This window comes from Nicotiana attenuata, chromosome 2 (assembly GCF_001879085.1).
Source record: "Nicotiana attenuata strain UT chromosome 2, NIATTr2, whole genome shotgun sequence".
In the NCBI taxonomy this organism is placed as follows: Eukaryota; Viridiplantae; Streptophyta; class Magnoliopsida; order Solanales; family Solanaceae; genus Nicotiana; species Nicotiana attenuata.
The window spans coordinates 80,289,127-80,313,614 of NC_031990.1; the positions used below are offsets into that span (position 1 = coordinate 80,289,127).

General features: G+C 40.0%; 2 protein-coding genes across 2 annotated transcripts; both read right to left on the minus strand.

The window, feature by feature from the left end:
- On the minus strand, positions 1,411–4,083 carry LOC109223055 (peroxidase 43-like). Its single transcript, XM_019387317.1, has 4 exons — positions 3,743–4,083; positions 3,418–3,600; positions 3,136–3,298; positions 1,411–1,888 (listed from the first exon to the last, which is right to left on the minus strand). Exons 1-4 carry the CDS (start codon positions 3,938–3,940, stop codon positions 1,470–1,472), a joined length of 963 nt encoding a protein of 320 aa, XP_019242862.1. The 5' UTR covers positions 3,941–4,083; the 3' UTR covers positions 1,411–1,469.
- Positions 21,014–22,346, minus strand: LOC109221450. Its single transcript, XM_019385938.1, has 2 exons — positions 22,092–22,346; positions 21,014–21,223 (listed from the first exon to the last, which is right to left on the minus strand). Exons 1-2 carry the CDS (start codon positions 22,344–22,346, stop codon positions 21,014–21,016), a joined length of 465 nt encoding a protein of 154 aa, XP_019241483.1.

Consider the following 24,488-nt stretch of genomic DNA (forward strand, 5'->3'; position numbering starts at 1 on the left):
AGATAGGAAGTTACAAGAGATGAAGGAGTATCCTAGACTATGAGTTAGTAGTAGACTGTTTGCTATTTTTTGTTTGTTTGTAACTAGGAGAAACAGAAGAGTATAGGACTTGGGGCATGATGTCTAAGATCCTAATGAACGAGAATTGTAAAGATTATAATTGGTTTGTGAAATAAATTTTTTTTTACTTACCAAAAAAAAACAAAAAAAAACTTGAAAGTCTATCAAAATTAGTAGTTCTTTACTTATCTTCTCAGATTCTTGGATTCTGATATGACAGAATAGCCTAATAGGCATTTCTACTTGTTTGGGTTTGACATCCCGATCCTCTTACTTTATGAAGTTTCAACCAAACACTTTAACTCGATCAAAACATATGTTTTAAACACTTCTGACACTGCGTGTTACTCACTCGAGTTGACATGGAGGATATATCAAATCCACCTCAGCTAAATGAAACCACGTCATTATTTATTTTTATAAAATATTATTTTTACTTCTCCTTTTCTTCCTCTTATGCAGTCAACCACCACCTTCTATGCCTTCTTTTCCTCTGTTTCTGCCTCCCCCGTCAACCATTGGCCGCCAATTTCCTCGTCCAAAACCAAAACAATGAGCGGACCAGGGACATAGAACAACAAGCAACATCACCGGCCGGAAAACCCACTATATTCATTGTCTTCATAGAGCAAGACACCAAAAAGAATAAATTATGGGTACAATCTTAACATCCATTAAATTTAATGGCCACATGTATTCCAATTCAAAGGTTACCAAGATCTGAAATGTAATGGCACCCACTTCAGTTGGGTCGTCATCACCTAATAAACGCTCACCAATAGAAATAGTCCAATTTGGCTATCTCTAGTGGTTGTCGTGAAAAATGCTTTTTTGGGTCTTCTCTACAAGGCTGAAAAAGCCAACGGTCGTGGGGGGCTGTTGCAATGGGTTTTGGTAAAAATGGTGGAGGAGGAGTACTATCGTGACGAAGGGGGAGATAATGGGATTGGGGGGGGGGGGGGGGAGGCAAGCAAGAAGCAAGTTAATGTGAGTGAAAGAGAGAAATCACTCATTGACTTTTCTTTTCTTTCTGCATTTAACTTTTTGTCTTCTTTTTTTTTTTTATCATTTAAATTATTTTCTGGTTTAAATAATTATACTCACACTCTATATACGCGTGAAATAAACGTAATTTGTCCAGTTCAGCTGTCAAGCTGCCACATAGACCCAGTCAACGGTCAGAGGGATTTAAAATACTGACTTTAAATAACTATAAGTGTCTGGATGAAACTTCATTGAATATAGGGACCGGAATGACAAACGCGAACAACTACAAGTGTCTACGAGGCTATTCTGCCTTCTGATATTGCACACTCCAAAATGTACCAGTAAGTTTGCACAACACACCAAGTAAAATGCTTAAGCAAGACCCAATGAGAAGGTACAACTAGTAATTACCATTATATCAATCAAAAAGCTGAACATACACGTCTAATCGTTCCTTGAAATCCAGTTAGCACATTAATTCTACCCATTTTCACCATTGCATTTGCAAAATCAGCCTCAAATGATATCCCCAAAAATGGGCTAAACATCCCAAAGTAAGAATCCACAACACTCCTTGTTACAACATCTTCATATAAGCTAGCATCAGATCGTAACACAGCAAAACCACTCCTAATATTCTTCAAAATTTGGTTGTCAAAAGCGTCGCTGCTGCCTTGATCTATAGGTAATCGGACATTAACGTTACCATTTTGTGGGCAAGTAGCCATTAATTCTGGTAGGAGACTGGGATTTATGGATGGATCAGAACCTCCTCCAGGGAAGAAATTGTAAAGCCTTTTGGTCATGAAGAAACATGCTGTGGTACCAATTGTATGTGCAGCTGCAAATTCATTATTTCTCTTAATTATGATAATTAATTGGATAAAACTGTTCATAATAGCGTGATGAAAGGAACATAAGAATCATGGATGTGTAAATAATTGGTGATTGCATTTAGTATTCTGGATATCAAGAATATCATGTGTAAATTGATTTTTTAGGTGGTCCATTTCCTAATTAAGCGATCTCGTGAACTTCAATTACTGAACACTAGCTATATCCAAATTTCACCGCTCAGAAAGGAAAGATGCCTTTCTTTTCTCTTATTTTTGTCGCATTTACTGACCAAGGGTGAAGAATTTCATCTGATTGCATTGACTTAGTGGGCGTTTGGACATAAGAATTGTAAATTTCGGGAAAAAGTGGGAAAATTTTTCAAAATTAAAGTTGTGTTTGGACATTACTACAATTTTGGGCTTTTTTTTTAAATTTTTGTGAGTGATCTGAAGTGAAAATTTTGAAAAATATTTTTTTGGAGTTTTTCATATTTTTGAAAAATTCCAAAATTCATCTTCAAGCGAAAATTGAAAATTTTACGGCCAAACACCGATTTCGAAAAAAAGTGAAAAATTCGAAAAAAAGTGAATCTTTTTATGGCCAAATGGGTCCTTAACCTACTTATAATGACTCATTTTCCAAGTGAATTTAATAACTAAAATGAATTGAATGGTGTATAAGACAAAGGTGAAAGTCATAATTACCTTAAAATCTGGCTTAGGGATCTAATTAAGAAGCCCAAAATTAGTACTCTATTTAAATAGAAAGCTCCAAAATCGTGGCTTAGCTAATGACAATATAAGTTCACATCCCTTCAATGTCTACCAACCTACAAAACCCACAATCTCTACATGTACATATGGAGAAATTTTACAATGTGAGTCACATAACCAACTTTACCTATGCGAGGCTTGTTTATTTCTTGATAAGTGTGGCCTCATGTTCTACTTAATATAAAATATAAACTAAAAAGATAAACGTTTAAATTCATTTTTTGTGTTGTGTTGAGCGTGCGTGTTTGTAATTTTTTCTCTCGGTTTTTCCAGGTCGGTGCAGAGCAAAAGCAAATTCAAAATTTAAAGTTAGTAAATTTAGAATTCATATTATATTGCTATATGTAGACTTTTTTTTTTGCACATATGTATATGCGGTTCGAGTACGAAATAATAAGTTCAATTGAAACCACATGACCTGCCCTAAATAAAAAAAAATGAAATTATTAGACGAATGGATGAATAAGAGAGAGTGTACCACTGAGCACAACAAGGTCTTTCTCAGAGAGGCCTTTATCCAAGAACTTAGCTTTTAATATCTGAATGGAATCACTGACGTCAGGCATATTTTCTGCTAATGATAAATTTGATATCACTCCATCTCTTCTACCTGTTTCCACCTCATATGAAGGTCCATTTGCCTGTTGCCACCATTTAACACATAATAATATATTAAAATAAAGAAAAGCTACAAATTTGTTAAGCAGTGTAGTTAATGAAGTGTAACTGATGAGATAATTAAATTAAAAAAATAATTTACCAAAACAACAGCATCCCTAGCAGCCAAAGCAACAATATCAGCACAAGACACAACACCAGGACACATTGCTTCTACTTGTGCTTTGGCTCTTTCTATCACTTCAAAACCTCCTACCCCTTGATGTCCAAATGCATGCCTCTCTGCATTTTCTCCATTATCTATCAAGATTGATCCATCACACCCCTGTTCATCATCAACAATAACAATAGTTTCACAACTTTCGTCTCGAATCACTTACACATATGTAAAAAGAATTCTACTGGTACTATTTATTATGAACCGACTCTAAATTCTAAATTAGCTAGAATTTAATAAAAATGATGACCTGAACAAAACAGTCATGGAAATGAAGCCTAAGCAAGACAGGAGCAATATTTTGGTTGGAGGCAGCAACTTCACGGACAACAGCACTAACAATGGGCTCAACATTAGGACAAGTGCTTTCATAAAAACCAACTCTTAGTTGGCCTTGTGAGATCCCTGCTAGATAGCTAAAAATTACTATGAAAAATACAAGTACCATTGTGTAGAAAGTATTTTATTGGGTAATTGTAGTGAATTCTTGGAAATAAAAAAAAAAAAAACAAAGAATCAAGTAAAAGGTGGTCAGAATGTAGGAAGCAGGAGAGTAATATGATTCATGAAATGGTAGTACACCCAAAAGGAGAAGAGATGAAGAGAAAATGGAGGAGGTGATGTTTGTGTAATGTACCTGTCCACTATATTTCTACATAAAAATTTATTTATTTTATACTCCCTCTTACACACTTAAGTGAATTAAGAGATGGCAACGTGTCAAGCGCCAAGTTGCATGATTTTGGGGGTTTCCTTTTCTTTCTTGAATTTCTCCTACTCCGTCCTATTTTTTTCATAATTGATAGTATTCATTAGTTTTAAAGATCGTACTCCCTTCGGTTCATTTTATATGACAGCTCAAAAACTATTCTTAGAAATTATGGTCTTATATATATCATGATATTTTCATAGCTATAAGAGCATATTATTAAGTAAATAAATAAGAATTTAAAGTATAAAATTGTATCTTTTTAAAAACTGATTAATAAGAAAAAATGTGACGGAACGAAGGAAATACTAAAAAATTTGTTATTATTGTAATTGAGTTAACTGCTGTAAACATAGAAGGAGTGCCAAAATAGATGAATAATACAACTGTCAGTAGAGGGATTCACGTGTAGATACAGAACATATAGATTTTTGGGTTTTTGGATCTTTATGGGATGGATGAAGCCATTTAAGTTTCTCTGTTTTGTATAGTGTCCCCATGAAGCCATTTAGGTTTCTCGTCCTAAGTTCCCCAAGTATTCCCCATGTTCTGCAAATACAGAACATATATGCATACATATATGCCGGATAGTCTAATGCTGATCCGACTTTTTAACCAAAATATATATATTTTTCGGTCAAAGTCTATTTTTAGAAGAAAATTGGCTTCTGATAATCAAGTTTTGCCTCACTTACTTAATGATATCGAAGGAAAAGAACAAGAATAAATAAGGAAATGATTGATTGCAAAGTCAATATAGAGAATTTCGAGAAAAGCAAAAAAGTAAAGTAAAATATATTCCAATATTGTCTCAAATGTCTTTACAAGTTTAATTCTCTCCCCTTATATAGAGGTTTACACATATGACGTTTCTTTCCATTTATAGCGAAATCATTACAAGCTTTAATGGTATTGACCCGTTATAATTGGTAATCGTAACTGTCCATGAGATTCTATAACGATTCTCCTCATTAATTGACGGTTCATGAATCTTCCCTTTTTGCTGTCTTGATTCAGTCTTTGCCAGCTGTTAGGCTCGATTCTACCTCGTGGGTGTTTCCCTCCCGTGCCTTCTCTTATTTTATCAAATAAGACTGCCACGTGTTGCTATATCATTGCTCTTACGTGTTATGCCAACAGTCTAATATTCCACGTGTAGCTCTTTTTCACCACCAATACAGTTAGTTCTCCCACTTTCTTGAATATTCTCTATTGAATATTCGGGGAAGTGGAAGGTTTTTATGGCGGGAATCCTCTGCCGTCGTTTTTGAATATAATCATACCCTTTTCTGAACAGATGTGACGTTCATCACGTTTATTAAATTACCATGCCACGTGGCTTTTGACAATTGGTTATGCAATTCTTTAGCGTCTTTTAGGGTTTTCCTGCAACCGCATCAACCATGAAGTGACGGTTCCATTATGACGCTTCATAATGAACTCAATAGTCGTGCCTTCCTATAAATACTTAACCTCTTCCTTTCCGATTTTCTAAAGACTTTCCCTCTCAGTCTTCTTGTATTATTTCGTTCTACATCTTTTTCTTGTGTTTCTCTAGTTAATCATGGCTTCATCAAATCCTGATCCTTGTAAAGTAGTAATTGTTGATGAACTTCCCCCTTCAATTACCCCTGTTAGGAGTAGAAGAGGCGGTAGGTTAAGTAGCCTTGGTTCAATTTCTAACCGTGGTTACTCCTCTCAAGGTAGTGCTTCCAAACCATCTTCTTCCAAACCTAGGGCTTCTACAACCCCAAGGTCTTCTTCTAAAGATAAAGATTTATCCGAAGCCCTTCGTGAACTTACAGTTGATGAGATTGTCCCTCAAGAGCTATCCTTTGTGACTGACAGTGAATCCATGAAGAGTCAAGTCTCTTCCATGGCCACTTACTTCCCTTGACCAATCTGATCGTTACCCAACTCTGATTACCACCGATCTTCTTACTCTAGTTCGAAGAGAATGTAACTGGAAACCCGACTTCCCAATTTTATTCCATGGTTCTAACCAAAGAATAACTTCATACCAAACTGCCTATTCCTTCGTTTATACATATCCTTTTACCTTAGGCTTTAAACCTCCTATTGACCCGGTAATCATTGCATTCTGTCGTTACTTCAATGTATGTTTGGGACAAATTGGTTCTATTGTTTGGAGAGCTGTTGTATGCCTCCGTTATTCATCAAACTTGGCTTCTATGCCTTTTACTTTTCGTCACTTACTCCATGTCTACTCTCCCAAATTATTTCGTGATAGAGTTTTCTCCCTTGTGGCCAAAAGTAAGAGAGTGTTAGTTAGCCTTGAAGATGATAGAGATCGAGGCTGGTATGCTCGCTTCGTTGCTACTCCCACTAGTGGTTTGGTGGGTGAAGAAAACATGCCTTTTCCCGAGAAGTGGAATTTTGCATGTAAGTATTTTATCTCACCTTTTTCCTTTATTAAAAATTGATTCTCATGTATTCTCGTGCCTACTTTTTCAGCAACTATTGAAGTCTTTGAAGAGATCCCTAACTTTCGTGCTTGGGTAGGAACGTTATTATCTGTTGCTCCTATGGAGAGAAGGTCTTGGAAGTACCTTTCTCAAAGATTTGGGTGGAAAGTCAAAACACACGGTACTTTTCCCGTTTTAATCTTCTTCTTTTTCTCTTTTGCTTGTTTAAGAGTTTTTCACCATAACTCTTTTCCTTTTGTCAGGATTTGCCATTCTTGGTGTTAGTCCTACTTCTATTTCATCTACAAGACTTACGGTGAGTCTTGCTCAAGAAAGGATTCTGAGCTCTTCTTCAAAGAGGAAGGTTGATGGAGCCCGTGGTTTAGAAGGAGAAGAAGAACCAGAGGAAGGTTCTTTAATTCGTAGACCTCGTGTCAGGAGGCGCATTATTTCAGATGATGAAGCCACACCTCCTCCAAGTTCAGTTCCTGTTAATGAACCCGAAGATGCTACTTTAGTGAGTTCTGATGATGAGATGAATGCTCCTCCTAGGGAATCTACTGATCAACTATTTTCCCGTGGTTTTGATAGTGGTGATTTTGGTCCTGTTTATGAGGAATTACCCCTTGCTTCTTTCCAGTGTCAGTCCCTGTATGTTCTCAATCTACCGTTCCTGTTAGCGCCGCTACTACTCCTCCTGTGGCTGCTTTTACTTCCTCAGCCATACCTGTTGCTACCACTTCTCATGTAGAAGTTGGTACTTCTAGTAGCAATAAGGTGATGAAAAAGGTTACCATAGAAGTCCCTGAAGATGGTAATCTATTGAAAAAATCTGGTCAAGCCGACGCATGGTTAAAATCTTTAATTGGCCCAGTTGAGAAGTCTAAGTTGGAAAGCCACAACTCCTTGACATGGATGAATGATATTGTTCGTTGAAGGTTTAAGTTTTAACTTTTCCCTTCCCTTTTCCTCGTGGTTATTTACTTTGTTTGACAACCGCTTCTTTCTTTTCTTTTGTAGATCATCTTGATAGGCACGGAGCTTATGAAAAGAATTGTTCACACTGAGCAGCTAGTCAATGATTATCATATTGAAGCAGATAACTGGAAGGAACAATACGAGGGTCTTCAATTGGAGAAAGAACTTTTAGCCGAAGAGAAGTGTGTTTTGGAACAACAAGTAAGGATGATGGCGGCGGAATTGGTAGTTGAAAAGGACTCTTCAAATCACGTTGGCAGAGACAAAGATATCCTTGAGTCTTCATTTGTAGAGCAACTTTCTAAAGCTACCGAGGAGATAAGGGGTTTGAAAGAACTCCTTAATTAGAAGGAGACTTATGCCGGGGAGCTAGTTCAAACACTTACTCAGGCTCAAGAAGATCTCCGTGTCTCTTCTGATAAGATCCAGTTCTTGGAGAGTTCCCTCGCCCCTCTGAATACCTTTTATGACGCCTCTTTAATTGAGAAAGAAGATTTGAAGTTTGAAATTGACCAGTGGGAAAAAGACTATGAAGCTCTTGAAGATAAATTGACACTTGACATAAGTTGGGCTTTTTTGAATACCCGCCTCGAGACTTTGATGGAGGCTAGCCAGGAAGGTTTTGATCTCAATGCTGAGATTGATAAAGCTAAAGAAGCAATCGAGAAAACTCAGCAAAGTCAAGACTTTCATTCACCAGAGGTCGGCATTTCCGAAGGTGATGAACTTACTCCTGGTGAAGTTGGCATTCAAGCTTCTTCTGCTCAAGTTGAATTTTCTCCCGCTGCTGATGATGTCTTATTGGATTCTGCCTCTCCCGCTGTGTCGCATTGGACTCTACTCCTTAGCGTTCTTAGTTTGTTTTTGGAACTCTTGATAAGAATTTTTTTTTGTTTTTTGGAATGGATGGTTAGTTTTGTTTGAAAATTTTGGTCTTAACTAAGTGTATACTTTATGAAAGCTTAATACAAACGGTTTTTTGATTCAAACTTGTTTCTTGGCTCTTGACTTTTGATTTTTGGATTGATCCAGGCTTGAACTGACTTTTAGTCTTCTTTATCCTTCTTCGACTTGCAGTCTTCTTTGCCTGCTATCTATTGTCCCCCAAGTGTTAGAGCTTTAAAGTATGAAATCTCAAGAACTTGATTATTTCTTCCATTTGGTCCATTTCTTGAAAAGGAAAATACCTATGGGACTCGGAGGTATATTTTCAGATGATGACTGCTTAACCCTTTTTTATTTCCATCAGAAAGGTTATAACCCATACCAGGGATAATTTTGCATCCCGCGTGTATTTTAGGTCTAAAATTATCGTTTGGCGTGGGTTAGCTTTGTGCCTATCATCTAAAATGGTTAGTATAATTAAAAAAGAATAAATCTAAACCTTACATAAATGACACCTGACAGGGGGTTCCCTTTAGAAGTAATACTTTTTCAAATGAATAACATTCCAATTTGATGGGAGTACTTTTCCGTCCATTGTTTCTAACTCATATGCACCCTTTCCAGCAATACCTCGCATCCTGTAAGGTCCTTCCTAATTTGGACTCAGTTTTCCTGCATTGGCCGCTTTTGATGATTGAAAAACTTTCTTGAGTACGAAGTTTCCAATCTTGAAGTATCTAATGAGCTTTTTGATTGTAATATCGCTCAATAATTTGCTTCTGCGCTGCCATCCTTATTTGAGCCGCTTCTCTCATTTCTTCAAGCAAATCGAGATTTATTCGCATCTCTTCCTCATTTGATTCTTCGGTTGCTTAGGTGTATCTTGTACTCGGTTCAACTATTTCAACTGTGATTAAGGCTTCAGCTTCATATACAAGTGAGAATGGAGTCTCTCCTGTACCTGTTTTTGCTGTCGTCCGGTAAGCCCATAAGACTCCTGGTAACACTTCTGGCCACTTACCTTTTGAATCCTCTAATCTTTTCTTCAAGTTATTAATAATAACCTTGTTTATTGATTCAGCTTGTCCATTATCCACATGATGATAAGGTGTTGAAGTTATCCTTTTAATCTGCCAACTCTGAAAGAATTTTATGATTTTCGCACCTATGAATTGCGGGCCGTTGTCACATACGATTTCTTTTGGAACCCCAAACCGACATATGATGTTTCGCCAAATGAAGTCCTTGACTTCTTTTTCCCTCACCTGCTTGAAGGCTCCTGCTTCTACCCACTTGGTAACATAATCTGTTAGTACTAATAAAAATCGTACCTTTCCTTTGGTTTGTGGTAGTGGACCCACGATATCCATCCCCCACTTCATAAAAGGCCATGGTGCAATAACCAGATGTAATAACTCCACTGGGCGATGCATGTTGTTGCCATATCGCTGGCATTTGTCACACTGGGCCACAAAACTTTTCGCATCTTCTTCCATTTTCGGCCAATAATATCCTGCTCTAATTAGAGTTTTAACCAAGGGTCTTCCTCCTGCATGATTTCCACAATGTCCCTCATGTACTTCTCTCATCATCTACTCTGTTTGAGAAGGTCTGAGACATCTTGCTAAAGGTCCACCGAACATATTTCGATATAGGTTGCCACGATCCAAATAATAACGGGCAACTTTTCGTCGAAGTGTCTGAGCCTTTTTCTTATCTTCAGGTAGAATCCCGTACTGTAAAAAATTAACGATCTTGTTTCTCCAATCCCAAGTTAAATTATTGAAATTTCCCTCATTTTTGTCCTGATCAAGTGCTGAATGAAACAAATGTATTACGGAAGCATTTTCTTTATTTGTTACTTCTGCAGCGGATGCGAGATTAGCCAACGCGTCTGCTTCAGCATTTTCTTCCCTGGGTATATGCACGATTTTCCAAGATTGGAATTGTCTGATTAAGTCTCGTGAATTTTCCAAATATTGCTGCATCCTCGCCTCTCTAGCTATATAAGTCCCCTGCATTTGATTAACTACAAGCTGCGAGTCACTTTTAATTATGATCTGCACTATTCCGAGCACTCGTGCCAATTCCAGACCTGCAATTACAGCTTCATATTCTGCTTCATTGTTAATAATGGTGTGGCACTTTATTGCCTGCCTTATGGTTTCTCTTGAAGGTGGGATTAGAACAATGCCTAAACCCGCTCCTTTAACATTTGAGGAGCCATCAGTAAATAGGGTCCAGGTACCCGCATTAGACCCGTTGAACACCTGCAGTTCCTTTCTGCTTATGGTACTATCCCGGGGCTGAAGTCTGCCACAAAATCTATTAAAACCTGTGATTTTATCAAAGTTCTAGGTTGATATATGATATCATATTCACTGAGCTTTATAGCCCACTTGGCTAATCTACCTGATAGTTCTTGCTTATGCAATATATTTCTTAAGGGGTAAGCGGTCACTACAGAGATAGGGTGACACTGAAAATAAGGACTTAACTTTCTAGATTCCATGATTAGTGCTAAAGTAAGTTTTTCTAAATGAGGATATCGAGTTTCAGCATCCAATAAAGATTTTCTAACATAATATATTGGAGATTGTTTACCTTTGTCTTCTCATACTAATACTGCACTTACCGCCATTTCTGACACATCGAGATATATGAGTAGCCTTTCTCCACCCTTTGCTTTAGCCAGCAACGGTGGGTTAGACAAGTATGATTTTAGATTTTTGAGTGCTTGTTGACATTCCTCAGTCCACTCAAATTGGCTTTGCTTTTTCAACACTGGAAAGAACTTAAAACTCTTCTCCAAAGATTTAGAAATAAATCTTCCCAATGCTGTTATCCTACCTGTCAACCTCTGCACCTCTTTTTTGCTCGTGAGTATGTCTGGTATTTCTTCAATGGCTTTGATCTGTGCAGGGTTTACTTCTATTCCCCGGTTAGAAATAAGGAAACCTAAAAACTTAGCCGAAGACATGCCAAATGCACACTTTTCGGGATTTAACTTCATATTGAATTTGCGGAGAATCTGAAATGTATCTGACAAATGTTGGATGTGATCCCCCGTTTGTGTTGACTTGACTAGCATGTCATCGATGTAGACTTCCATAGTTTTTCCCAGGTATTTTTGAAACATTTTTCGTTACTAACCTCTGGTACGTGGCTCCAACATTCTTTAGACCGAAAGGCATGACTTTATAATAGTAAGTCCCCCTGTCTGTAAAAAAGGAAGTTTTTTCCTTATCTAAAGGATCCATTTTTATTTGATTATATCCTGAATAGGAATCTAAAAAACTCAAGAATTCATGTGCTGCAGTAGTATCAATTAGTTGATCTATGTGTGGTAAATGAAAAGAATCTTAAGGGCAAGCTTTATTCAAGTGAGTATAATCTACACAAACTCGCCATTTACCATTCTTTTTTGGTACTACTACAGTATTAGCTAGACAATTAGGATATTTTACCTCTCGGATAGACCCGATTTTAAAAGCTTTTGTACCTCATCCTGAATCACCTGGTTTTTGAAGGATCATTTCTTCATTTTCTTCTATTTGTCAGGTGGATATATTGGATCTTAATTTAGCTTATGGGTCATCACCTCTGGTGGTATACATGTCATATCTGAATGCGACCAAGCAAAGCAATATGCGTTAGCTTTTAAGAATTCAATTAACTTACCTTTCATCTCTGCGCTCAGGTTGGTTCCGATATAAACTTTTCTATCCGGCCAATGTTTAAACAGCACCACTGCTTCGAGTTCTTCAATTGTTGTTTTGATGTTTTCATTCTCTTTTGGATCTTGAATGATATTAGGCCTTGAGTCTACATCCGTTTGCCCATCTCCAGTTGAGGTTTGTGTTGCTAAATCCTCAACTGAATTCTGTAATTGCTATTTTTTGTCTGCAACATTGCTCTTTATGCTTGAATCCGCCACTGAATTGATACTTCTAGAAGCCTGATGATCACCACGGATTTGTCTAATTCACCATCGTGAAGGGAGCTTAATAACCTGATATAAAGTAGACGGAACAACATCCATATCATGAATCCAAGGTCTGCCAAGAATCATGTTATACGCCATGTCCGTATCTATCACTTGAAATTTTGTATCTTTGACAACTCCTTCTGCAAATGTGGAGAGCACTATTTCCCCTTTTGTAACAACGCTTGAATTATCAAATCCAAATAAGGTGATCGGGTCCAAGCCTGCACTACTATTGAGTAGCGAGGGTGGTCGATGCAGTTTTACACAACTAGGTCGGGATAAAATCCACAGGGAGTTAATTTGTTTGGAATTAGATGTATATCTAAGTCTGGATGCGGGTTTTGCTCTTAATTACACTTCCACACATGTATGGTTTGATTCTACTTCTAATGCTATTCTATAGTATGCAATATTTGAAACTAAGTATAATGTTTTTGTTGTTGATTTTCAAGGTTTAAGGGGACTAGGGTAGTGACTTCTACCTAGGTGGACATATAACGGGTAGCAAGAATCTAAGGCAATCATGTGATTAATTGGGGTCGTAATATAGCTATCACACCCGCGTACTCACTCTATACCTCTCGGTAGTTTGAGTGATTTTGCCCGATTTGGCTTTCTCAAGTCCAAATGGGTATTCATGAAATACAAGTGATATCAGCTCAAGTCGGGTATTACTATCTCTAGGTTTAACCCTTTAATTGGGGCTATCAATTTCTTGAGTTTACCCCAATTCCTTGTTAACCTAGTTTTCCTAGACTTAGTCCCTCTTTCTCAAGTAGAGACTAAGTCATAAATGCATGAATCGGTTTTTGCAACCACTAATTCCATAGTTCTAACAAGAACTAGGCTAAATACTACTACCCCATACACATTCAAGCCCTAAAATGCAAGAACCATCAAATACCCATACTAGGGTTGGGTTACAACCCAAGCTATGGGTTTAGCTACTCATGGAAATAACAGAAATTAAAGAGGAATTGAAAATAAAATTCATAATACTAGATTAAAAGATGAAAATCTAATGTTGAAAGATAATTCTAGTACAAAATTGCCCAAAAAGGAATAACCAGCCGCCTCACGTGCACTGTTAAAACATAACTTGAACTAAAAATGGCAAAAAGATCTATTTATACTAAGCTGAAATTTCCGGACAAAAATACCCCTGCGGAGGTTTCGCGGTCGCGTAATTCTGACCGCGGCCGCACTCTTGCTTTCATGGCCGCGTAATTCTTATCGCGGTCCGTGTTTTTAACTTCTGGATCTGGGTTGAGCATGGTTTTGATGACCGCGTAATTTTCATCGCGGTCGCGTAGGAGACTTCCGCGGCCGCGTAATTATAAAGCGGATCACACTTCTTGTTGTAGCTTGAAATGTGAACTCTTTGAACCTCAGTAACCGCGGTCCGCGAAATTCCAATCGCGGCCGCGCAGGCACTTTTGCGGCCGCACTTTTCTGACGCTGTCCGTGTTCGTGTTATAGCCCAAAAATCCATCTCTCTGATTCTTCATTTCGCGGACCTTGAAATGGTGTTCGCGGCCGCACAATCTTGGCGCGGTCCGCGTTTCTCATCTGTTGGCACAGTCTTGGTTTTTGTTCAAGTTTTGACTCCTTTATGATTTGAGTATGGCTCCTTTGCCTCATTTTGAACAATCCCTGCAAGTAAGCATATTAAGTTAGTTTCCGGAAATACCTTCACACATTTTTGGCCCAAAATACAAGTAAAAGAGAGCAAATAATAGGCTAAAATCCCCACTTATCAACTCCCCCAAACTTAAGCTTTTGCTTGTCCTCAAGAAAATAAGGTAATTCCCACCTCCAAAAAAAAAAAAAGAAAAGGATATTTCAGCTGGCCTGAGGTGACTCCATCAAGCATCAATTGGGACTAACAATTACCCTCAACAAAAATGAATTATCAACAACATCATGTTATGACCTTTTGAGTTCCCTGGTTCTAATGTGACACTAGAGCATCAAGAGTTGACTCAATTCATCAAGGAAGCTCGCTCTGTCACGTAGGTCGTTGTGGATCCCAAACTCCTCCTCCTCTACTCTCCATGAGCAAATCTCATTTTTTAGAATGTAACACTCAAAACAAGGATTGTGAAGAAGTGCGCTCATCACTCTCAAAAGAATGCCACAAGTCCGGCTCTAATTACCATAAGCTTGCCCCTTATGTAAATCACCACTAATGTTAGCTCACTCAACTTGAAATCATATAGGGCTTTAGCGGGGAGTAATGAAGGCTTTTGGATCAAGGTAGGACTTATTGAACTATGATGGTTTCATCTTTCCTTAAGCACTCCATTTTCTCATTTCGGCTCATACTTTCTTGACTTTTTGAGTCATTTTTAGGGTTAACTAGAGAGACATACCGTTTCTCTTTCTTACTCATGACAATCATTTTTCTCCTTTTTCTCATCATTCCATGCCTTTCATCATTACGTTCTTTGAATCCCTTCAACCTTCACTTTTTTTTGACATATTTCTTTTTGGCTTTTCTTCCTTTTCTTTGCCTTTCCTTTTCAAAAATCTTTTTTCTTCTTTAAACCTTTTATCACTTTCAAATTCCTCGTCTCTCCCCCAAACTTATACTTTTGCCGATTGTTCATCATGAATGCTAAGGAAAGATTGGGTGCCAAGAAAGGGTCATTGTAAAAACGGATAAAGGCTTGTAATGTGGCTATTGAATGAAAAAGGCTTAGGCTCAAAGGGGTTGACTAGGGTTATCATATTGGTAGGCTACGGAAGCTTTCAAAGTTCAAATTAGACCAAGGAGAGCCTACAATCATTTCTCAAGTCGAGCTACACTTAGAATTTTGCCTAGACAAACATTCAAGGAAAGTTCTAGACTTATTGGCACGGGACTTGGACTTGCAACTCAATACCTAACCTCTCACGCTGCTGGATTATTAAAGAGAATAGAGTCGAGGGCCCACAACAACCCTAGCTAAGATTGAAAATCACAAATTGCTCAAAGAAACCACTCGATGATTGTTTTAGTCAACTCAAGAGTCTAAAGGTCACAACTAGAGCTATTCTTTGTCAATCAACTTGTCTCTAACCATGAGGTTGAAGGTAAATGTGTTAATACCAAGTGAAGCCTGCTTGAGACACTTTTATTCATTACTACTACATATCAAAGCAAAAAAGAAAACGGACTCAATCCCTTAAAAAGGTTGTCACGCCATTCATCGTTGGGAAGAGCCACTGGTTTACACAACATCCACCTTTGGAAAGAACCGTGGCATTAAGAAAACCAAAGGCTTATTGATCACGCAAAATGTAAAAAGAAGCTAAAAACATAAAAAGAAGCTACTAAAGGAAATAAAAAGCTAAGTTATTAAGGAGAAATACGTAAGAAGTTATGAAGTAACTACGGAAAGTAAAATGAGTATGTACAATAATGGAGTAAAACGAATATATACCAAATGCAAATGAATATATACATCGAATGGAAAATAGCTATATACACACTAAAAGTGAAAATAACGATAAATAATGATAAAAAAATATATTATCATAGTTATTACATGCCAATGTCATCAAATCATCACCAAATCAAAATAGACCACCCCCCCAAATAAAAGATAGCATTGTCCTCAATGCTAATATCAAAATAAGATCAGGGAAAGGATTAGAGAGTAAAGAAAACTCCCTATGTGGTCTCTGTCTGCGTCGGGTCAGGCACATGAGTGGGGTCCTCAGACTGCATAGGATCATCAGCTCCCTCCGGGTCCTCTACTCGGATCTCAACATCCTCTGACTGGGGGACCACCGGGTTGTGGAGTGTCTGGATCATCTCCTCTGCAATATGTGTAATAGCAGCCGGCTCCTCAGACTGGCCAGCTGCTGCATCTGGTGCCTCATGCTCTGCTTCCTGTGCTGCTGGGGCTTGCTCCTCCATGAGCAAGTCCAGTGGGATGTCTCCAGCAGATGTAAACTTCTCTACCTCCTTCTTCAGCAGCTCCACTGGCTCCTTTGAGGCCTGAGTCTTCTTCACTTGCTTGCCCAGATCCTTGATAATCTTTTTATGTGTATCAGCAATTTTTCGCTCTTTCATATACTAGGGGATTTCACTTGGAAAAGAAAATGTTAAAGTCTTCAGGATCTTCTTCTGGTTGTCCAGGAGCTTCTTTAGGTTGTCCAGAAGCTCCTTCAATGAATCCTCCACTGATGGAGGTACCTGAAGCTGTGCTGGGGCTGACTGTGCTGCTATTGCACTGGATAAGACAGACAACTTTGATGTAGCTTCCTGCATCCAGTTGTTGATGCTGGATAATGTCTGAGAAACCCATAGTGCAGTCTGAGGGTAAGTGGAAGATGAGGGCACATATAATGGCACGGTGATGGATGGCCCGGATGAAAGAGGAGGCATGGTAGCTGAAGATCCCTCTGCTGTGGAAGGCTCTAACCCGATGGCCACTACCCTTGGCTCTTCAAACTGACCAGTGGAGGTAGTGGCTTTACCCTTCGCTTTAGGGTTGTCCGGTCCTTGGAGGCTATACCAGGAGAAAGGATTTTTAGGCCTCACCTTTGTGTCATAGTGCCTTTTCTCGACCCCTTAGTCCTCGAGATACATGGTGATAAAGTTGGGGTAGGGTTAGGATCTTTCTTCTTTTCCAACTGCCTTGGAGATGTGGTAGGACATGAGGTTCCCCACATTGATTGGATACCCCGCCATGATGGAAGCTATCAAGATCGCCCGGGAGAGTGGAGGACATTATCATGCTGGCACGGGTCCAGCCGGCTGCACACAAATGTGGACCACCCTTTGGCTTCAAAGTTGAGGGTGTTTCTGTCTATTGGGACTCTAGCTGTGAGCCATGCAGGTGTTTTCCCTGGAATGACTAATATCTCCGCTAGCCATGGACGGGCTGCTTCATCTAGGGCGAGCTTCTCCGAGTATTGCACGACTTCCACATCCTCAAAACCGGCATAGTTGTTCAAAGTGGGCCATCAAACCGGATCTTAGAGTTTCGAACCTTTGTCACAGTGGTGCCCTTTTTTATGTGGGCAACATTTGCGTAGAACTCTTTGACAAGGTACTTATTTGCATCCACCACTTCGCTGGTGAAGTACTTCCACCCTTTTCTCTCCTTAAACTGTTTCTTGACATTTGGATTAGGTATCTCTCTACGAACTGTCGCTCAAGGGTGAGCGACCTTTGGGGCCACCATTCCCAAAATTTCAAATATGCTTTGTCGCTCACGAGTCTATCAACCCACACCTCGGGCTTTCTTGACTTGGCCAACCCCCCACATTGGTATCACCCCCTCTCCCGTCATCCGGGACCTCGTCATCATTATCAACATTAATAGGGGCAGCTGTTGAGGCTGATGTTGTACCATGTGGGGAAGATGGTGCCGAAGCCTCACTACCTCCCTCTGAGCCATCAGACGACCCAGAAGAGGAGGTAGGTTTAGTGACTAATCTGAAAGGTTTTGATTGAGCCTCTGGTTGTTGTTTTGCAGATTCTCTCTCAGAAGTCTCCCGGGATGGAAGGTATTCACTTGTGTCCAAGGAGTCAGCAGGGGGTCTCACAAGAGCAGTCATTTTTCTTATTATTCTTTGAGCTGCTAAGGGCAATGCCTGCTTTCCTTTGCCCCGGCCTCGGGAGGATTCTGCCCTCCCTTTTGATTTGACTGCTTCACCACGAGAACGAACCATTTTATGCAACACACAAGAAGTGAAAGACAGTTAGAGTTGGGGTTCAGTCATGCCTTAAAGCAGTACAGATGAAATGAACAATAGTGTTTCTTAGAACAGGGCATCGCGGACCACGTAAAAGTGAATGCGGCCGCGAAATGCCCATCGCGGGCCGCATAAAAGTGAACGCGGCCGTGAAGGACCAACCGCGGACCGCGAAAAAGTGACCGCGGCCGCGAAAGCTAAAATACCCTCAGTGCTTTGAAGTTAGGGTATCGCGGACCGCGGAGTTTTGGGCGCGGCCGCATACCCTATTGAGGACCGCGGAAAAATGATCGCGGCCGCAAATTTCAGATGAAATCGGCACTAAAGAACACTGGAAACTAGGGTCTTCACTAATTTTTGCAAAAATTATAGCAATTAACCATGCAAAGTTACTAACCCCAACCCTTATTAGGCATACAAACACTACCCACATGTATTTAAGCAACAAAAGCATTAATTTGACATTATGGCATGCATCTAACCTAACTAAAAAGAAAAATTAAAACAAAGAGAAAAGAAAAGAAAAAGATAAAATCAAACCATTGAATTGAATGTACCAGTTGTAAAATTTGTAGGAAATCTACACTTGAAGTGAGTGAGATGAGAATGAGAGCAAGGAGAGATGAACAGTGCTTTTTAGGTGTGGTGAAAAGTTGGGGTTCGTAAAGTGTAAAATGATTCAGGAACTCCTATTTATACTTAGAACCAGTGGACCTACCGCCTTACCTGAGTGCGGCTACGAAATTTTGTCGCGGTCTGCACTCTGTTACCTTTTGTAGATCTGCTTCAAACACATGGGCGCGGTCCGCGAAATATTGGCCGCGACCGCAAAATTTCCGCAGTCCGCGAAAATTTCAACGCGGCCGCAAACTCTAAAGGGATTCAACTTCAGAGTGTTGGCATTTTGCTCAATTCAACTACGCGACCATCAAAAAATTGTGTGGCCGCGAAGTGATCTCGCGGTCCGCAAAATTTTGGGCGCAGTCCGCGAACTTTTGTCACTTAGACAAATTTCTTCCTTGTCAATTTCCTGCACTGCACAACCAGTTCCTACATTCACTTCACAACCAGTTAGTGCAAAACAATGCCTAATCTAAGAAGAAAATCAATAGAAAAAAAACACATGGGTTGCCTCGCAAGAAGCGCCTGATTTAACGTCGCGGCACGACACATGTTACCATCATTCACTTGAAGTGGATCAATGCCACAACATGGCTATCATCAACCTTACCAAGGTAATGCTTCACCCGGTGCCCATTGACTCTAAAGATCTCACCATTCTTATTTTTCAAAACTAGAGCGCCAAAAGGAGTTACATGCATCACTTCAAAGGGACCGCTCCATTTTGACTTTAGCTTTCCCGGAAACATCCGTAATTGAGAGTTGAATAAGAGAACAAGGTCACCTTCTTTGAATTCTTTGTTCCGGATATACTTATCATGTAGGTACTTCATCTTGTACTTATACAAGGACGAACTGGAGTAAGCATGGAATCGGAACTCATCAAGTTCATTCAATTGCTTCACCCGAAGATTGGCAGCTACATCCCACTCTAGGTTCAACTACTTCAACGCCCACATGGCCTTATGATCTAATTCCACCGGGAGGTGACATGCTTTCTCAAACACCAAACGATTCGGAGATATACCAATTGGAGTCTTGTAAGCTGTTCTATAGGCCCATAAAGCATCGTCAAGTTTCCTTGACCAATCAGTCCAGTTTGCATTGGCAATCTTGGATAGAATACTCTTGATCTCCCTGTTGGAGACCTCAACTTTTCCACTTGCCTGGGGGTGATAGGGAGTTGACACCTTGTGAGTGACACCATATTTGGAGAGTAAAGTGTTAAAGGCTTTGTTACAAAAATGAGAATCCCCATCACTAATGCTGGCCCTTGGGGTGCCGAACCTTGTGAATATATTTTTCTTCAAGAAAGCCACCACACTCCGTGCTTCATTGTTAGGAAAAGCCACAGCTTTAACCCATTTGGAAACGTAATCCACAACAACAAGAATATAGGTGTTCTCACACGAACTCACAAATGGACACATAAAGTCGATGCCCCATACATCAAAAATGTCAATCTCAAGGATGGTTGTGAGAGACATCTCATTGTTCTTGGAAATCCCACCGGCCCTTTGTCAATCATCACACCGCTTAACAAACTCGCTAGCATCTTTGTACAAGGTAGGCCAATAGAATCTCCACAGCTTAGGACCTTTGTAGCAGTTCTCGCCCCACCATGGTGACCACCATAGGGCGAGGAATGGCAAGCTTCAAGAATACCCAATTGCTCTTCTTCTAGAACACATCTCCGGATAACACCATCGGTGCAAATTTTGAAAAGATATGGCTCATCCCAATGGTAATCCAAGCAGCCCCGTTTGAGCTTATTTCTTTGGTTTGAAGAGAAATCATTCGGCACAATTCCACTCACAAGATATCTAAGGGAACAAAACCCAAGCGAAAACAATTAATAAAGGGCACAAATCTCGAAATTACCAAAACCCGAGCCCCGGGCCCACTTCTCGAAACTCAGAAATATTTACATCAATAGGTTCCTTATCTTCCCACGAGTTCATACATATCAAAAGTGTTCAAATCCGACCCCATATGGTCCTTCAAATCCCAATTCAAAAGTCCAATTTCTCAAGCCCTAGTTCTTCAATTCTAGGCTTAGTTTTCATGATTTTCTAGGTGAAATTCACATAATAATCGAGTTTTTAGTCCAAGAATCTTACCTCCCAACGATTCCCCTTATCCCTCTTCAATCTCCTTCAAAAACCTCCAAAAACGAGCAGCTATGGGTGAAAATAGACCCACATTCGCGGACAAGACGACCCTTTAAACATTCTGCCAGGCTTGAAAATCCTCCTTCACGAACGCGGCCAAAGCCTCGCGTTCGCGAAGCACAAAATTCCGCTGACCAAACTTCCTCTTCGCGAACGTGACCCCACCATCGCGAACGCGATGCCTCNCCCCACCATGGTGACCACCATAGGGCGAGGAATGGCAAGCTTCAAGAATACCAATTGCTTCTCTTCTAGAACACATCTCCGGATAACACCATCGGTGCAAATTTTGAAAAGATATGGCTCATCCCAATGGTAATCCAAGCAGCCCCGTTTGAGCTTATTTCTTTGGTTTGAAGAGAAATCATTCGGCACAATTCCACTCACAAGATAGTTAGCGACATCGGCAAACCAAGGCATCCCGATCAAAGACAAGGAAATGAGTTGTTCATCCAGAAACGAATCATTGATCTCAAGTCCATCATGGGGCCGTCCCTCCTCTTCCAAACGGGACAAGTTGTCCGCCACTTGATTCTCACTCCCTTTTCGGTCTATGATTTCAAGATCAAAATCTTGTAGAAGAAGTACCTACCTCATCAATCTAGCCTTTGAATCCTTCTTACTCATCAAATAACGAAGTGCCGCGTGATCGGTGTGAAAATTCACTTTGGTACCCATGAGGTACTGCCGGAACTTTTCCATAGCAAAGACAATGGCTAAGAGTTCTTTCTCGGTCACCGTATAGTTGACTTGGGCGTCGTTCATGGTCTTACAAGCATAGTAGACCGGATGGAATATTTTATTGATTCTTTTCCCCAAAACCGCTCCTACCGCCACATCGCTAGCATCACATACGAGCTCAAATGGTAAGCTTCAATTTGGTGCGGTAATGATGGGAGTGGTGGTCAAATTATACTTGAGTAGCTCAAATGCCTTCATACAATCATCATTGAACACAAATTTTGCATCTTTTTCCAACAACATGCAGAAGGGGTTCACCACGTTTGAGAAATCCTTGATGAACCGACGGTAAAACCCCGCATGACCTAGAAAGCTCCTCACTCCTTTGACGGAAGTAGGAGGAGGGAGTTTTGATATCACTTCAATTTTTGCTTTATCCACTTCAATACCATTCTTGGAGATCTTATGGCGAGGACAATGCCCTTCTCAACCATAAAGTGACACTTCTCCCAATTATGCACCAAGTTAGTTTCTTCACAATGTGCTAAGACTTTATCAAGATTATCCAAACACTCATCAAAAGAATCCCCCAAAACAGAGAAATCATCGACGAAAACCTCGAGGAATCCCTCCACCATATCCATGAATATTGCCATCATACACCGTTGAAAAGTAGCTGGTGCATTACATAAACCAAACGACATCCTTGAGAAAGCAAATGTGCTACATGGACAAGTGAAGGTAGTCTTTTCTTGGTCTTCAGGTGCAATGAGAATCTAATTATATCTGGAATACCCATCCAGGAAACAATAATAAGCACGTCCGACTAACCTATCCAACATTTGATCAAGAAATGGAAGCGCAAAATAGTCTTTCCGAGTCACTTTGTTGAGCTTCTTATAATCCATGCATACCCTCCAACCGATGACAGTTCTTGTGGGGATCAACTCATTGTTGTCATTTGTAATCACAGTCATTCCCCCTTCTTTGGGACACATTTTACTGGTGAAGTCCATGAACTATCAGAAATGGGGTAGACCACCCCAGCATCCAACCATTTGACGACCTCTTTCTTGACGACCTGTTTCATGGCCTCATTCAACCTTCTTTGATGTTCCACGGAGGGTTTGACATCCACCTCCAATATGATTTTGTGCATGCAAAAGGCGGGGCTTATGCCCCGACTATCCGCCAATGTCCAACCTATTGCCTTTGTCACGATCCGGATTTCCCACCATCAGAGTCGTGATGGCGCCTACTCGTGGTAGCTAGGCAAGCCAACTTAATTACCTTTCCATCACTAGCAATTATCTTTAGCAGTTTATAACATCAATATAGAACATAAAGTCTAATAAGAACAATAGCGGAAGTCTGTCTTAAAATGATGAATTTAAAACGCGGAATAGTCAAAAACAACCTCTACCCAAGATTTGATGTCACATTACTCACGAACCACTAAGAATAAACTAAATACAAAGGTCTGAAAGAGATATAACAGCTGTCTGTCTCGAAACAAGGAGGCAACAGTCTAAAAGAAAACAATGAGAAGAGACGCCGGGCCTGCGGACGCCTGCAAGGCTACCTCAGTCTCGTGAATATGAATCGCCTGCTTCCGAACTACTGCTGCTGCTCCTCAAAAACTGGACCTGTGCAAAAATGCACAGAAGTGTAGCATCAGCACAACCGACCCCATGTGCTGGTAAGTGTCTAGCCTAACCCCGGCGAGTAGTGACGAGGCTAGACCGGACACCACATAAACCTGTGCAGTCATAAATATACAGCGGAAATCGAATACAAGGCAATTAACAACATGGGAGGGGAAACATGCTAAGGGGGATACAATATTAACAACAATCCAGAGTAACAACTAAAAACAGCGTAGGTTCACAAAGAATAAAGAATCAATACTCAAATACAAACACATAGCCTCAATAACTGTTACGGCGTGCAACCCGTTCCATAATTACTATTGTTGCGGCATGCAACCCGCTCCACAAATACCACTGTTGCAGCGTGCAACCCGACCCATATCATTTATCATATTGTTGCGGCGCGCAACCCGATCCTCACATTTTATTGTTGCGGCGTGCAACCCGATCCTCAATATCATTGTTGCGGCGCGCAACCCGATCCTCAATATCATTTAACAGCCCGACTCCCCAAACAACAGTCACAATAAAGGGGCATAAAAATAAGCAAATATTTGACAAACATCCCGGCAAGGGAAAGAATTCAACAAATGCAACCAAACATCCCGACGAGGGAATAATCAACAACGCTTTCTCTTTCTTACTTTCCTTATCTTTTAATTCACTTTACTACTTGGAGCCAACGCTCCAAAGAATCAAGTCTTTTCGTATACTTTCAATATTCGTATCACAATTCGAGCCAATGCTCCCAGGAATCAAGTGATCATATTACCGTTCACATGTTATTCACAACAGCTAGAAATCCTCCAATAAACATGGAGTTCACAACCAAATCATGATAATCACATTATAAGGACTCACGGTCATGCTAGACACCAATGTATAGATACTCGTCACCATGCCTATACATCGTACTCGATCACATAGCAATTAACAACAAGATTCAACTCCTATTCCCTCAAGCTAGGGTTAAACCAAACACTTACCTCGGCCCCAAGAATAGCAATCAACCTTCAAAGACCGCCTTTCCTCTACAATCCGACTCCGAAACAGTGATATCTAGGCATGATTAATTCAATAATATCAATAAAGACTCAAGGGCAACATCCCATAGCCTAGATATGAATTTTCTAGCATTATTCCAAAAATACCAAAATTAGACACCGGGCCCACATGGTCCAAACTCTAGGCTCGGAC

Coding starts and splice junctions, on each gene's coding strand:
- LOC109223055 (XM_019387317.1), bottom strand. CDS start 3,940: ATGGTACTTGTATTTTTCATAGTAATTTTTAGCTATCTAGCAGGGATC. Junction 3,299..3,417: donor CTAGGGATGCTGTTGTTTTG/GTAAATTATTTT, acceptor TGGTGGCAACAG/GCAAATGGACCTTCATATGA. Junction 1,889..3,135: donor AGACCTTGTTGTGCTCAGTG/GTACACTCTCTC, acceptor ATGAATTTGCAG/CTGCACATACAATTGGTACC.